General features: G+C 36.5%; 1 protein-coding gene across 3 annotated transcripts in view; it reads right to left on the bottom strand.

Annotated features, from left to right (window-relative positions):
• DEUP1 (deuterosome assembly protein 1) overlaps positions 1 to 15,182 on the bottom strand; it is a 41,479-nt gene extending 26,297 nt beyond the window's left edge. For all 3 annotated transcript variants that reach the window (XM_053971755.1, XM_053971757.1, XM_053971756.1), the window contains exons 1-6: positions 15,109 to 15,182; positions 14,056 to 14,120; positions 10,005 to 10,176; positions 8,570 to 8,665; positions 3,333 to 3,467; positions 421 to 534 (exon numbers count right to left, since the gene is read on the bottom strand). In XM_053971755.1, the coding sequence (XP_053827730.1) occupies positions 421 to 534; positions 3,333 to 3,467; positions 8,570 to 8,665; positions 10,005 to 10,176; positions 14,056 to 14,099 (561 nt within the window). In that variant the 5' untranslated portion in view covers positions 14,100 to 14,120; positions 15,109 to 15,182. The remainder of the gene's footprint in view (positions 1 to 420; positions 535 to 3,332; positions 3,468 to 8,569; positions 8,666 to 10,004; positions 10,177 to 14,055; positions 14,121 to 15,108) is intronic.
• Between the last annotated feature and the right edge of the window lie 589 nt (positions 15,183 to 15,771).

Here is a 15,771-nt window from a genome sequence, read left to right as displayed (position 1 = left end):
ACTTGCATCAACACCTTAATGGCATGCACTATTTACTTGGTAAGATACTTTTTAATAACTTGTCACAATTAACTGCATAATAGCAAATAACATGGAAAAGTATATCCATAATATGCTTAAAAAGTAAAAAGGAACATTCAGTGGGTTTTGTAATTGTTTGGGGTTTTTTTAAAAGAAATATTAATATTTTCATCATGATCCTTATTAATTTTCTCATTTTCATGAGAAAAACTAAATTAAAATAGCTGCATGTATCATTAGATCTTCCAGTATGGTTCTGCCTTACCATATATTCACTATCAATATAGACATGCATTGTAATATTCACTCTAAGCTTAGTTTTTAAAAATTAAGTTTAAGTAAGCTCTAGCTGAGCAAAGAATTCATTTTCTTCCTAGAGCAGGAAGGTAGGAATTTTACCTGAAATAAATTACATTTCTCGGGCAATAATCTGGGTTGCCTATCTACATAGGAAGGGTTATTTCCACAGGTTGTCCCATTCTTCTCCCATTGTTGTGATTTTGTCTTAAATTCCTGAAAGACAGCAAAACAAGCCTAGTAAACATAGAGGAAATATCTACTTTCCTCAATTGAAAGAATTTTTTAATTTGTATTGCTCTAAGAAATACCTAATGTTTTAATTAATACATAATCTTTCCATAATTTTGGATAGAAATTAAAAAAAAGAACAATTCTATAAACAAGCCATGCAATCATCCCCACCAGAGAAAGACCAGTCTTAAAGGCTATTGATCAGAGAAAAATGAGTGTAAACATAACAATTGAATAAAAACAATAAAATATTAGAGTTATTACTATGGTACAAAAATTGGATAGTAGTTCCTCTGACTTTAAAGCTGTATCAGTGTTGAGAAGGGTAATCAGTAGGGAATCAAACCCTTAATATTCAGACGCAAAGTGCTCACTTTTCACCTTTGTTTTTAATGGGACAGCAGCTACATTGAATAAATTTTACTTCTTGCTCTCTTTAAAATTGCTGCTTCAGGTTCTCAGTTCATCTAGTTTAAACAAAAAGCTGTTTAAGAAATTCTATTATATTAGATTTATCTAATATTATTTTTGTATTTGCACTTACGTTCATATTTATAGTGTATTTGAATTTGCTTTAAACTCATGCCGAACCTTGTATGTTCACAAATATATTTTAAATGCAGTATATTAAAAATAAGCAGAACTTCAGTTACTAGAGCTGTTGCTCTTTTAGTTCGAAAATTTAGCAAAACAACAGTACACTGATTTATATATTGAAAACGAATGGAAATGTTGTTCCAAAAAGACACATGATATTTTATAATTAAGCTAAACTGGCATATTCCCCAAATTTAAAACAATAAGGTTTTTTTTTTTTGTTTTTTTTTTCTGCTGAATAAAACCTGACTATTTTTCAACACAGATTAATACAAATCTTCTTTCATAGCTTTCCTGACATCTGCTTTGGCATTTAAAACAATAAACATATCCCTATTTTATCATGATACAAATGGCGTTTCAGACTATTTAGTAAGGACTGCAGGTTCAAGGCCTTACTAAAGCACTGCTGAGCTTAGTAGATTTTCACCACAGTAATTATTTCCTGAATACTCGGATTTGCTGAATATATTCCAAGCACTCATTTTTCATACTGCATAATTAATCAAATTATAGCATTGTCTTACATTATTTTCACATTTTAATCTTGAGTAAGGTTATTCTCAAATTAGCTGACAGTAGTGATATATCAATGATAGATGTACAACCCATTTATTATTCTTGTAGTAGCTGATGTTGGGAGCTATGCTGCAGTCCACAGCATCGTAGCTTTTCTGATGGTGAGAACTTCCATGTGGAGGAGACAGCCAACATCATATAGAGTTGGGATGTGTCTATGTGGATACAGGAACCCAGAGGTCACAGAAGTTAGTCCTGTATCTTACAGAATGACATAAAAGGCAAGTCCAAAATACAGATCCTAATATCCTGCTTAGTTTGGGTTGAAAGTAGGAAATTACTTAAAGTCTACTAGTGCTGAATTTCTTGATTGCAAAGTCCTCCAAGCGTCCAAATCAACTACATCATAAATCTACATCATAAACATCTAAGTCCTCCCAATGCTTAGAGCTGGGCAAGCAGCTCGCATATCAACTGGTACCACTCTCCTTGCTTTGCCTACAGCACCCAGCCCAGTAAGCATGTGGAGCACACACTACTTTATTATGGTCTTCACAAAAGATCAACGGAGAAAACATGGATTTTGTGATCATCCTATGCTTCACCAGATTACTGGTTAGACTGTTCTTCCCATAAGTGGAGGACTTGGTGTAAAAATCTTTCAATTCAGAATCTGAAGTATAATCTTCCCATGTTAGTTTTCTATCTAACAGACAAATGTTATTTTTCAACAAGCTCCAAAATTCTTCCTTTTCAAGTTGTTTAATTTAGCTCAGGATATCAGAAAATTTATTGGCTTAATAAAAAAGAAGCAGCAAAAATTAGCATATCCAGAGATTATACTGCTCAATTATACAAAATAATACTGGATATCAGTTTCTGCCCCACTGAATACAGACAGAGGAGTATTTGGATAGAAGACCCACTTGTGGGCATGTTCTCTACAAGCTCTCTATCTTCCCTAACTCTCTTGTTGGTCCAATAAATACCTGATTATTCCGCAGATCATAAAGCAACTTCTGAGAAGTCAAGGCTGGGAATTATGAACAAAAATCAGTGTCTTCCTGTATTCAAGAATAAGTCCACTAAAATCCAGCCCGTGTCCAAACGGATAGGGAGCATGACTGAATCCTGTCCTCAGCATCTATTATATAGTCCCCCAGTCAGTATGCTGGATTCTGCAGGATGTATTTTTAAGTGTCTAATCCTTCCTCATACATTGCCTGGGGAAATTAGGCACTAAGGTCAAGGTCACGGATTGCTTCAGGCATATGGGTGCTGACAGGATATATGTGTAACGAGCAGTTTTCCAATCCTAATTCCTTTTTTCTATGTAGCCCAAAGCAGTCAAGGTTGTCCTGAGGTCTATAAAACTTGAATTAATGATAGGTATTATGTGACAGTATCCTGCATATGTAGAAGCTCTCACACCTCAAGAGATTGTGTTATCTAGTACACATCTATTCTTCAGGAAAAAAGTAAAATTTATTTACAGCTACATTTACAAAAATTTTGCTATTAAATAATATTAAAATTAAGAACCTTTCTTGCCAAAGCAAGACAATTATATAATTTTGTAGAACTATGAGCAAAATAAAGCTTATGATTTTAAATCAAAGATTAGTTCTAAAAGCATATTAAAATATAACGACAACTATTCTTACCTCAAGTTTCACATATAAATTCCTTGGGTTAGATGATGTCTCCAGGTTTTCCTCACATTCATCTCTACTTTGGAGCTTTTTTTGTTTTAACTGATGTGACTGTAGCTTTTCATAACTATGTATCAACTTTGAGAACTAAAAACAAAAGTAGAGTTGAACATGCAGAATCTATCAAGGAGGACCACATGGCCGAAGTTTTGTTTAAACTAGAATCACCAACTGCAGCTTTAGCATTCTAAATGTTTAATCAATGTAACAAAAAAAATCAATTAATAAAGTTAAAATCAATTAATAAAGTTATCACACATGAACAAGACTAAGCTCTTATATAAATGTTAACTAACTGTTCAAGTGGGTTCATTTGACAGCTACTTAATTCTGCTGCAGTTCTCCATGGCATTGCTACCCACAGAGTCATTTCCTCTACAGTGCTCATATGGATTGTTCTATACTTGTTTACTGCCATCTTGTGTTGACATTTTTAAAGGGTGCTTCACTAGACAGAATGAATTATCATTAATGTACTCTAAACTTGCGTGTTTCTTTCTTATGATGAAAATTGTTGAAATGTTATGTGGGTGATGATTGGCACTCTCCTGGTACCACTGTGTGGGTCTCAGAATTAGACAGTAAATAGACAACAGACACTGCCTACTGATGTCACCATGAAAGGCTTAGGAGTCAGAGGCACAGAAGAAAAGGTACCAGGAGAAGGACCAGCCTCTTCAGAAAAACAGCCAGTTTTCACATCAGTTCACTACACTGCACAAAACAAAGGGTCTGTCTAGTGCCTGTTAACAGATTTGATACAGAAAAGCGATACTGTTTTGTAGGAATATGTACATTTGGTTTTGGAAAAAAAAAAAAGCAAACCCAAAGATATTGATAAAGTAAACACTAAAATATGGTCTTGAGGAAAGCTGAGTGGAAGAACTTTGGAAAGAATATTATGCAGAAAAGAAGCTTCTAATAAATACTGATCATGTGTCTCATTGTTTAGTTCCTTTACATTTAAATATATATGACTTAAAACCTGACTCTCACATGAAGTTCTTTGTATACCCAAACAAAATCCATAAAATCTTATATATTTTATAATATATAAACAGTTAAACAGTTAAGAGTTCAAAGTGAACTACTGTTTGGAAATGGAATGGAATCCTGTTGAGTCAACACTGAATGAGCAATTGAGGTCTGTTCAGATAACAAACATGGCCAAAAAAGTCCAGAAGAAATAAATTAAAAAATAATCTGGAAACTTTCTAGACACATTCGAGATGAACTTCAGAATTGTAACATGAGACAGCAAAGACTAATTGAAAAAATGACTAGAAAAGAGATTGTCCTGGACTAGAAAGGGCATGAAGAGGCCCAGGCACAGATTTCACCAATTTGGAATGTCTGAATAGCAATGCTGTAACATGGGCATAACAGAGCTGAGTTATCACCTTTAAACCCAAATCAAACCTCTTGCAGTGAAGCTGTCCATATTTGAAATTGTCTTTGTCAGAGAACAGAGTTAAGATAAAGTATTTTAAATGAGTCACAGCATCCAGGCTCAAACTCGTTGACCTTGGAAGAAAGATACCCTTTTTCAAATAAGAGATTTGCTCTTGAATATATTATGGCATATGTGATCTGCCAGGGAAGACTCAATTCAGATAAGACAGGTATTGGAATGCTTATGCTAAGAAGGCTGGGAAATACAGGATCCAACAATTTGCTAAATCAGTCTAAAATGGAACAGAGTGGCCAAAATGAGAAAATTTAGTTTGAATCTTAGATATTTAATGACAGTAGGATATTAAAGGCAAATTACTGTCTGGATGTTATGATAACTGGAAACGAGACTGAAAGACAAAAATCCTTCCATTTAAGCCCAGATATTTGCTTTAAAAGGTCCAAGTTGTTCTGTTCACATGTTCAGCATGTTAGGAGAAAAAAAGAGGCATTTTAGTGAGTTTGGGGTAGAATCCATCTTAGTTTAGATTTCTGAAAGTTAGACATACAAGCTTGAGATACTCTGCATCAGAAAAATCTGCCTGTGAATGCTTAGTCATTTCAGCTATCTTAAATTCTTGTCATACACTGAGGTGAATTGTATTCTGGGGGTGTCCATTTCTTTCTGTTGGTTCCAAAGGGAGCCTGGGATAGCTCAGAAGTAGCTTTTACATGGCTAAGTGAGGAAATCAGTTGCAAAATTCTTAGAGCATGAAAGGATCCTTGTTCTTTTGCTGAGAGATTGCCATCACTCTCAAAGTGAGAATAACTACTAGACATTAATATAAAAAAAAAGATCAAAGTAATGCAGATGAACCTCAGAAGTTTTTGCTATTTAGTTATGACAAAATGCTGCATGTTTGAATGAATACAACAGTGTGGCCTAAGAGTTTCATGTTACACAGTAGGAATTATTTCCCTAATACAAAAAAAATATAGGTTTTACTGTATTCAACAGGCACACAATCAATTCAGACGTAATACTGCTCATCAAACAGAAAAGAAATTCATTCTGAATAGTGTAGCATTCTGATAGCTAGGAAAAGTGATCCTTACTATTTCTACCAAGATTAGGAAGGAAGAAATGTTGGGTGGGATTTTAAGAACACCTCTGTAGAAAAAGATACAACGCTATTGGTAAATAGCAACACACAATTTGTGCAAAACTAAATTAGCTCTTAAGATTCTACAGTTTAAAAGGTGGTGTAACTTCCAAGTGAGAATAAGAACGAAAAGAAGGGAATCAAAGGAGATAAGGCAAAGATTAATATTGTCACAGAAGGATATGAGTTTGTGTAGCTCAGAATTGGGGACATTAAAGCCATTCCATTGCAGACAATGCAGCACTGTTATTCAGGAAAGACACTCAGTAAGGAGATGTGGCAAAAGCTAGATGAGCAGAGTGGGACAATCCTATTGTCTAGCATAAGTGCTAGGAATTGTTCTGACAGGCAGACTTTTTTTTATCACATGGAGAATCAAGGCAGGCCCCTTAACACAGACATTTAACAGTTTTCTTTTTCAGTCAAGGTGAATAAGGTGGATATTTCATGAAGAAATATGGTTTGGTCAAAGGAGAGGAATGGGAGCTGGAAAATAAAATGCAAACAGCATCAGTGCTGGAACCTTTAGAAAAAGGAATAGGATGACTGAGAGAATGAAATGTTTGGAGACAAGGATTGGGAAACTGACGCATATTCTTAAGAGCTAGAAATCCGAAGTTCTATCAAGTTTATCTTGCATAAAGATAGAAGAAGAAGCAATCAAGAAACCCAAAGAAAGGTTAAGTGGTCTGAGTGGTAATTAAAAAGAAGAATTTGGGGAAGAAATATAACCAGGTTTAAAGAGGTTAGGTTAGAGGTTGTAGGTTAGAAAATGTCAGGTTCTTTAAAAAAATAAAAGAGAAAACAGGTTGTATTTGCCCATGGAAAGGACTTGTAGGGTAATTAAACACTTCAAAATAAAAATCTTTCTGAAAAATTGCTTGGACTTTCAATTTCAGAAGGTTCAATTTCAGTGAAGATATTAGCAACAACATGTAACATAAACCCAAGCATTTTTAGCATGGAATAAAAAAAATAATTAAGAAGTGAAAAATATTGCAGCAAATGTTATAAAGAAAAAAGAGCTTTACTATATTTTTGAGAATAGTTCTGCACTGCTCAAAGATACCTTACTACTTATGCATAAAATGTCACGCTCCTTTTGTTTGATGTTTATCTTCTCAACAATCATGCTAAGATGATGCTTTTCTGTAATTTGTGTAAATTATAAACCAGCTTTTATTTCTAGCTACTTTCCCAAATGATTAGAAGTGTTAATTACAAAAGAGCCAAAGCATTTACTGCCTACTTACAGAATTGTTTTCCAAATCACTCTTCAATTGTAAAAGAATAGATAAATTAAAGACAACATAACATTAAAAATAAGTAATACATTTATTCATTTGATGGACTCAGGTGTACTATCACTTCTAAATGAAAATAATGATATTCAATTTATGCGATCTGACATCACTATATAAGTGTGGTGACTGAAAATTCTGAATTATAACACTACGTCTCTAGTAGAAGAATCCAGTGAAGGGAACAGAAAAGTAGCAGGAAAAACAATTCAGAATTGTTAAAAGCTGAGAAACAGAATCAACTCAAGTTTGCTGCAAATTTATATTCATGACTGAAGTAGAAAATACTGAAGACACAAAAAACAGGTGTAGAGCAAACATAGCCAAACTGCATCATAAAACCATAGAATGGTTTGGATTGAAAGGGACCTTTAAAAGATCCTCTAGTCCAATAAACAGGGACACCCTGCATTAGACCAGCTTGCTCTAAGCCCCATCTAGTCTGGCCTTGAACACTTCCAGGATTGGGGCATCCACAACTTCTCTGGGCAACCTGTTCCAATGTCTCACCATCCTCACTGAAAAAAATAATAAATTGTTCCTCAGGTACAGTCTAAATCTGCACTCATTCAGTTTAAAACCCTTGTCCTTTCTCTCAGCCTGTCTTCACCAGAGAGATGATCCAGACCCCTCTGATCTTCTTCACGGCCTCCTCTTGATTTGCTCCAACCAGTCCAAATTTTCCTCGTACTGGGGACCCCAGAGCTGGACACAGCACTGCAGGTGGGGCCTCACTAGAGCAGAAAAGGGGGAGAACAACCTCCCTCAATCTTGTTGGATTTTTATGCAGCCCAGGATACAACTGGCTTTCTGGTCTTCATGAACACTCAGAAATAAATAAAGTCAGAACACCCAACATCATTAATGTGGGTTATTCCAGTTTTGATACAAAGGAAATCTATACCTTATGGAAAGCTATCAGGCCACTTTAGCAGTTGAGTAAATCACGGAAACTAAAACCAGAAAAAGATATAGCAAAGACATGATAAGCACAGTATAAATCTTAAAATCCCTAACGTGCATCAGACTCATATTAGCATGAATCCAATTACCTATTTTATTCATTTGCCAAGGCTTTAGTTTATTAATCTGAAGTTAGGAAATCAAGTATCTGTCTTCATAACAGATGTCACATCCACATCAAAATCCATCCAAAGAGTTTTGACATGACAGTACATAAATTACAACAGAGCCTGGTAGTCAGCTGTAGTCATCATCATTTGTATGACACGATTCATCTTTCCCAAATCCATGATGGCACATCTATGCAATTTGGCATGTGTAAGTTTTTTATACTGCAATCACAAAATAATGAAACTGACATTTTTCTTACTTGAGATTTCAGTGCTTGAAGCTGAGTTTCATAACTCTGAGCCATTTCATTTTTAGTTTTCTGTAAGTTTTCCAATTCTTGTTGAAGTAGTCCCACCTAAAGTTAAAATAAGCATTCAAAAGTACCTTTTCTGACATTTTTCAAAATACATAATTTTTGGGAAAGTAATTTGAAACTTTGAAAGAAGATCACTGCTTTAAGAAGAGGTATTAAAAATAAGTATTAAATCAGTAGCTTGATAATGGAACTGCATGCCACAGACCTAGATTGTGTCAACATCAAATTATGGACTTTATTGTAAAAAATGTCAATACACGCTGATATGATTTAGTCATAATATTGTACAAGTCTGTCACAAAAGACCATTCCCAAAAGCTTTTTTAACCCAACTACGCTGTTTCCCATTGTGAAAATTTTCCTTGCATGGCTTATAAAATGATACAAATTACCTTCCAGTATTTATGTACAAATTACCAGGAGACACTGTGGACTCATTTCAGCTCCCTAAGTGCAGTGCCATTTGTGATATCATGAATTATTACTGAGTTTCACAGAGACCTGAGAAATATGACAGAAAGCATACATGGCACCTGTGCTTTTCTGGAAGGGCAATTGGAAGCTTGGTAGAATACGCTGAAGTATTTCAGATAACGTGTCTGTACAGCAAATAAATTGACGCTTTCAGGATGGGCTACTTGAATTCTTCTCTTGGTTCCTCTGACTGCAGGGACTAAGGGCAAGTTCCTAATTGCTCATTAGGGAGAGTCACTCCATTTTCAAAACTCCCACAGGCAATTTAGCCACCGTGCTCACACAAGGATGCCCTCGTGTCAACAATTAAATTCAGCAGGCTTGAACTAGAACTGAATGCTATGCAAGGATTTCTTGATGCTTCTGAATAATTATTCAGAAGAAAAGACTGTGAAATACAGACAACATCAGGTACACTGGGGCTTTAAGTTTCCCAAGAAAATCAAAGTAGTAATACATTTCAAGTCTTCACAATGAATAAAATTATCATACAAAGACAGTATATAATGTAAAATGCTAAAAATCAGGAGTAAACAGGAGTAACAAAGACATAATTTTGGGAACCTTTCTGAACTGCATTCTTCCATTTAAAATTCCTGATGAAATGAGAAGTGCTGGCATTTAGAAAAAACATCGAACTATCTTTTTACAGATAACCCGAGAATATTTGATGTAGACTTTAGGGAAATAGAAGAAATATGAGATTTTCAATGACATTTTTACAATCACTTTTCAGAACAGAAGCACACTTTAAAACAAAACACTAAGGATAATTAGTGACCTTTAAGGGGTGTTTGGTATTTTTACATGATAGAACAAACAGTCTTATGGAGAACTTAAAGCATACTAATAAGAAACTACCAGAATAAATACTTTCTTTATAGAATGTGATATTCTTAAATACCTCTTGACCTTTTTGATCCAGTTTGCTTTGGGCACTTGCTAATTCTTGATCCTGGATATCCATCTTTGCTTCCAAAGCTCTCATCTTTCTTTCCCATTCTACTTGCTTTCTGTTTACCATGATGTCAATTTGATGCACTAATTCCTGAAGTTCAGCTTCACATGGAGAAGCTCTAAAAACATAAAGAGATTTATTTTTTCATATAAAGAATAAGGGAGAAAACAATTTTTTATTTACGTTGCTTCAATTCTGTTTTAATTGCGACCAAACTAACCACTTTTCAACAACCGAAAGAAAGAAATGGGAAAGTTAAATGATGCCTTCAAATGTAGGTGGAATCTCACTTCATCAGTCTTGAGTTTGCCTGCATGCTCAACTTTTGACTGCACTAAACTGAAAAAAACAGCTCCTTAATGTGGATATGGGTTTATCACAAATCTTTTATTTGATGCTTAAATTGTGCACATCCCTTGGTCTGATAATTATTACAGGAAATTTAAGAGAATTTGTTAGATTTATAACATCATAATTAAAACTTAGCATGATTTTTTTAAGTTAAATTCTTTAAAACTCCTTTTACATCCACAAATCCTTGAAACTGTAACAGTATCAGTGCTAAGCGTGGAAGGGCTTTTTAAACGCACAGAAATCTTAATGACTTTTTAATGTTAAAACTGTTAGTAATGCTGTTTTGAAAGTTAATATGAATCATAGAATGACAATAACCAAAGTGCAAGCAAGTGATGTGTATCGTTCAAAACAAAAATACCCCTCTCCTAAGTGTCTGGAACCCATCTCAAAAGTAGCATTAATGATGGGTAAACTTTGACTGCCTCTGGGTGGAATATAAAATGGGATTTTGTAAACAGAAGATAAAGTGATACTGCTTTATCGGGTCTACCTGCTACATCAAGACTACCTTTTCCTTGATACTGCTGTAAAGACCTGTGCACTTCCAGCCTCTTCTAATGTCACATGGCAACACTTTGGTGAACCACCAGCAATGACTCAGCTATGTGATTTTAGCCTTCAGAAACAGGTATTTGCTTTTTTGTGTGTCACATGGATAATCTAAATATTGTTATGCAAGTAAGAACGCAACTTCTAGCCTACATCATCAGATTACCCTTTCATATCCACTGTGGCTGACACCCTTCACTCTTAAATTTCACCTGCCTCTTTCAGATCTTCCTGCACATGGCAAATTCTGCATTTGTTGCTAAAAAAATTTCTCTTAGCAGTTCTTGCATGCTTCTTGAACCTAGAGCCATCATTATATAAAAGGGAGCTGTTGTAAGAAAAATCCCTTCTGAAAGAGCTTCTCAGTCTATTTTCACTTTCTCTAATTCCTTACCTGGATCCTCTAAGCACACTTGCAGCTGCAAAAGGAAATCTGTATGTGAAGTTGTAGATTACTGCTGCTGTTCTACTACCAAAACTATTCTGTACCAAGGCTCTAGTACTGAAGACAGATCTGCAGTCATCCCCACCTGCTAGCAGAGAGGTGCTACTTGTTGCAGTAACTATTGCTTTAGTCCACTAGTGTTTTGGAAAGAGTGCAAATTAGCCCCTGCAGAATATGGCCAATTATATGGCACCACAGTCATGAGAGTTTATTTTGATCACTGGATGTGGAATGCAATGGCTTCTTTTGTTTAGTACGACATATGTAAACAAACACACAAAGAACAAATTTTCTCATAAGCAAAGAGGTATGCATGGGTTTTTTAACCCATGTGGATTCAGCAATCCCAGTTTGCTGAATGCATACGTCGAATGGATTCATCATACAGGGAAGTAATGACTTGTACTTCAGCAAGTGGCAGCTACTTTTTTTTTTGGTTCATTTACTTTGAAACAGCTCAAAACACTTAAAGTTATCTCATTTTAAAGTGGTGTAGGCAAGCTCTTAGTCTTCTTTTATGCTGCAAACGATTTTCACTCCATATAAGTGAAAATAGAGATGAGTCATATTCTACTGTCATTAATAACTATTTATCTTCATGTAAAACAAAATGTTTCCAAATTTAGGCAAAAATCCAGATAAAAAGTTTTACCACCTCCAGGCCTTTTTCTTTATCACAAGTGATTTTTGCACTAGTTAGACCTTTCTAGCTCTATTTATCCATCTTTTGCTTTGGAGTTCTGCACAGTTCTGCATTTTTCTGATTGTTTCCTAACAGACAGAAAAATGAATGGTAGAAGGAATGGTATTTTCCATACACTCTAGAATAAAGTTGTCATTTAAAAACAGATTATTTAAGAATTTTAAGGTTCATACTGTCTGTCTTGAATTTATACTTTCTTCCCTTATTATTTACATTTGCTCACAAATAGGAAAATAAGTATGGCCATATTTATGCAAACAAAAGTAAAACTTATTCAGTCTTACATAGTATATTCATTAGGTTTGGATATTTACCACAACTTCTACAGTCAATTCATTTATTTTTTGCAAACCTTGCTCTAAAAATAGGAAATATACAACGCAGTTGTGATAGAATCTTCTACCCCAAAGTTCCATTCTAAGAACTACAACCAACTTATTTAACAACTTTCAGCCATACTGAATCATTCACATCTATGGATAGACAATTTGTCATTTATGAGTCTTTGCAGCTGGAATGTAATTGTCATGATTTTCACCACCAGTACTCAGCCATTTTCCCAAGTTTTAAAGGCACTGCATTTTCCCTGGAATACTGTCAGCATAGACTGAAATAGTTTCCTTTCAGTGAAGTATCCTAAACTACTCTTCTAGATTCTTTGTATAGTTAATGAAAATACCTAGCTAGCAAGAATTATGGTTTATGATAGGACAAATTCTTCCACATGCATCTGCAAATAGCCTGAAATTTCATAAATTGAGTAAAATAAAGGTAAGGCAGAATCCTGAATTTTTGAAATAGGCTTCTGACTTGTAGCCAAAGAACAGCAACACCTTTGGGGTTCTCTAATTCCTGTTTTTATATAGCTACTTTTATAAATCATGTAACTATGATATGAAAAAAGAATTCCCTCAAAGCAAAAATTAAAAAAAAAAAAAGCAGGGGAGAGGGGACACCACACTGATCAGAATATTTTACTGCAGTAATTTATATCTACCATGAAAAGTGCAAGCATTAATCTGCAGTATAACACACCACACTTTTAAACCCCATTAAAAACTTTCTTGGGCCAGAATACAGTATGCTAGATTATGCCTCTTTTATTTTAAGAAATACTTTTACACTTAATATGCGTCATATCACGTTGTGCTGTTTCTTGGTAATAATGGCAAAATAAACTGGTTTATTTGAAAAGTTGTTAGTAAGTTTACTTACAAAATTATGATGGATAAATATTCTGGTTTAAGTCATTAAGTGCAGAAGTTCTTATATTTGTGTGTTCCTTGAAGATGCTGAATGAGATGAGGTCCTACATAAAATCCTACTCGTGTTCTCATTTCTTTAGAAAGACTTTGTGCTAACATATTTTTTAGATTAACTAAATACTAACATATTTTTTAGATTATCATTAAAAGAACTAAACTTGGATTATGTAAAAATAAAAAATGATTGTGTTCTTATGAAAAGTGCACGTAATACTTGAGGAGAGCAGTTTTAGTTATTATCTGTGCAAAATAAGGCTAGGCCTTTAGCAGTTAATCTTGTTTTCAAGATTCTTAATGTTTTAAGAACTGTGATATATAGTTTATATTGCTGTAGCCTAGCAACTTCAAGTACTTTTTATAAAAAGTTTGAAATAATGTTTCTTAACATCTTAATAAAACCCTACATAGCTTTCATTCTCCCCTCCACCTCTGGTTCAGGTATGAATATTTAAAACATTAAAATAACTAAGAGAAACAGTGAGTGGAGTACTAGCCAAAGCAATAAGATGTTTTGTCTTAATTATCAGCAACTTCTCCAGTTTGCATGGAAAGCAAAAGAAATATAGAATCAAGTTTTCTTCCAAAATCATTAATATTTTGTGTTTCACATTTTTAATAAACATACATAATTCAATTCCATCATATATTCAACTCCCAAGCGAGTAAGTCATTACGTACTTAGTCACAGCTTGTTCCTGGAACACTTCTAAGTCCTCCTCCATAATAGTGATTGTCGTTTTAACCTGTTAAAACACCAAAAATCAAATTATTCTGACTCTTAAATGCATTCATTTACATAGCCAAGTAGTGCAGACTGGATAGTTCTATGCTTTCCTTTCATATTATGCAATTTTCTCATTAAAAACAACAAGCACAGGGGAGTTCAGCTCTAATTACAGGTTGGAATGGGCGACACAAAAACTTTGGGAGTAAGCTCAGCTCTCTGACTGCAATTCTCGCACTTGGTGCAGCACTGAGATACCAGAGGTGGTGCTGAGCTTGAACCTAGCTCTGGGTCTCCACACAGAAATTTGTTTTGGATCATTCCCTGTTGTGTTACGTCAATGATTTGCGAAGACACTCTGAAGCACATGAATCTTAATGTGCCATAGATCCATGGCTGCGCTCATCAAACATTTGTACCTTTGACTAACCTCCACCCCGGCCGTAACTGCTCCCAAACACCATTTCGATTCCTATTGACTGGTCACTCCCTTGCCTGGCAGATGCAGTCTGAGACACGCAGCCCTCGAATACCTCGGCAGGACGATCAGAACAATGCTATTGCGGAGACCAGCCCGGTTCTGTGGGTCCAGCAGGACACGAGGATGTGGGGGCATGCCTGCCTGCATGCAAGAATGTTAGGGGTGACGGGGGACCATGAAACAGCCCTAATTCTTAATTCCTGGTGGGGGAGAGCAGTGGGCTCTCAAGGGCACGGGTACCAGTACCCACAGACGTGTGGGCAATGACACTTGGCTCCAAAGGGAGCAGGCACTTGAGGTGACATCGCCAAAGCGGTGCTGTCTCCACAGGGGACCCGCACGGGAGGTGACACTGCCAGAGAGGCACTGGCTGAAAAGGGACAGGGCACCAGAGGTGATGCTGCCACTGAGGTGACACCGGCACAGGGACAGCCTTGGCTGTGCTGGGCACCTAAGGACACTGGGCACGGACAGCACCCCCCGGGCTTCCGCGGCCGCCCCCTCCCCTCCCCTCCCCTCCCGTTACCTGCCGTGCTCCCCCCTTCGCTCCTGCCGCCCCCGCTGCCGCTGTGGCCGCGGTACGAGCCCCGCAGCCCGGCCAGCCCCGGCGCCGTCCCGCCGCGACTCCCGCCCGTCGCCGCGGTAACGAGGAGGGCGGCGGGCGAGGCGGGAAGGCAGCCGGGACTGGGCCGGGACTGGGCCGGGGCAGGGCCGGGACAGGGCCGGGGCAGGGCCGGGTACCGACGCCGACGGCCGCCGGGGGAGCGGCGCGGGCATCCCGCGGTCACTCCCTGCGTCCCTCCGACGCGAAGGAAGCCGGAGTGAATTTCACCACGGGAAAATTTCACCCGGGGTAAAGGTGTACTTTTCCTTTAACATAATGTAAGAAATCAGTAGGCAAGGTGATTTTTTTTTCTTCTTCTTTTTTTTTTTTTCCTTTTCCCCTTAAAACTCTGTTGTTACTAGATAATGAAAAGGCTGAACATTACCCTTTCCTCCCTGAATGACTACCTATGCTTTTGTCAAAGAGCATGCAACGATTTTCAGATTATTTTGCTAACGACCTTGGCCTGCTGCCTTTCCATTATTTTGGCCTTCAGTCTGTCAAAATGCTTTTAGGAATCACAGCTATTTCAGCTCTTTACAGTAATAATGTCAAGGAGTTTACATTTTTTCAACCACCAGTGAG

This window comes from Vidua macroura, chromosome 2 (assembly GCF_024509145.1).
Source record: "Vidua macroura isolate BioBank_ID:100142 chromosome 2, ASM2450914v1, whole genome shotgun sequence".
NCBI classification, from domain to species: Eukaryota; Metazoa; Chordata; class Aves; order Passeriformes; family Viduidae; genus Vidua; species Vidua macroura.
The sequence above is the reverse complement of the archived record's forward strand: the minus strand, read 5'-3'. Positions and strand labels throughout refer to the sequence as shown.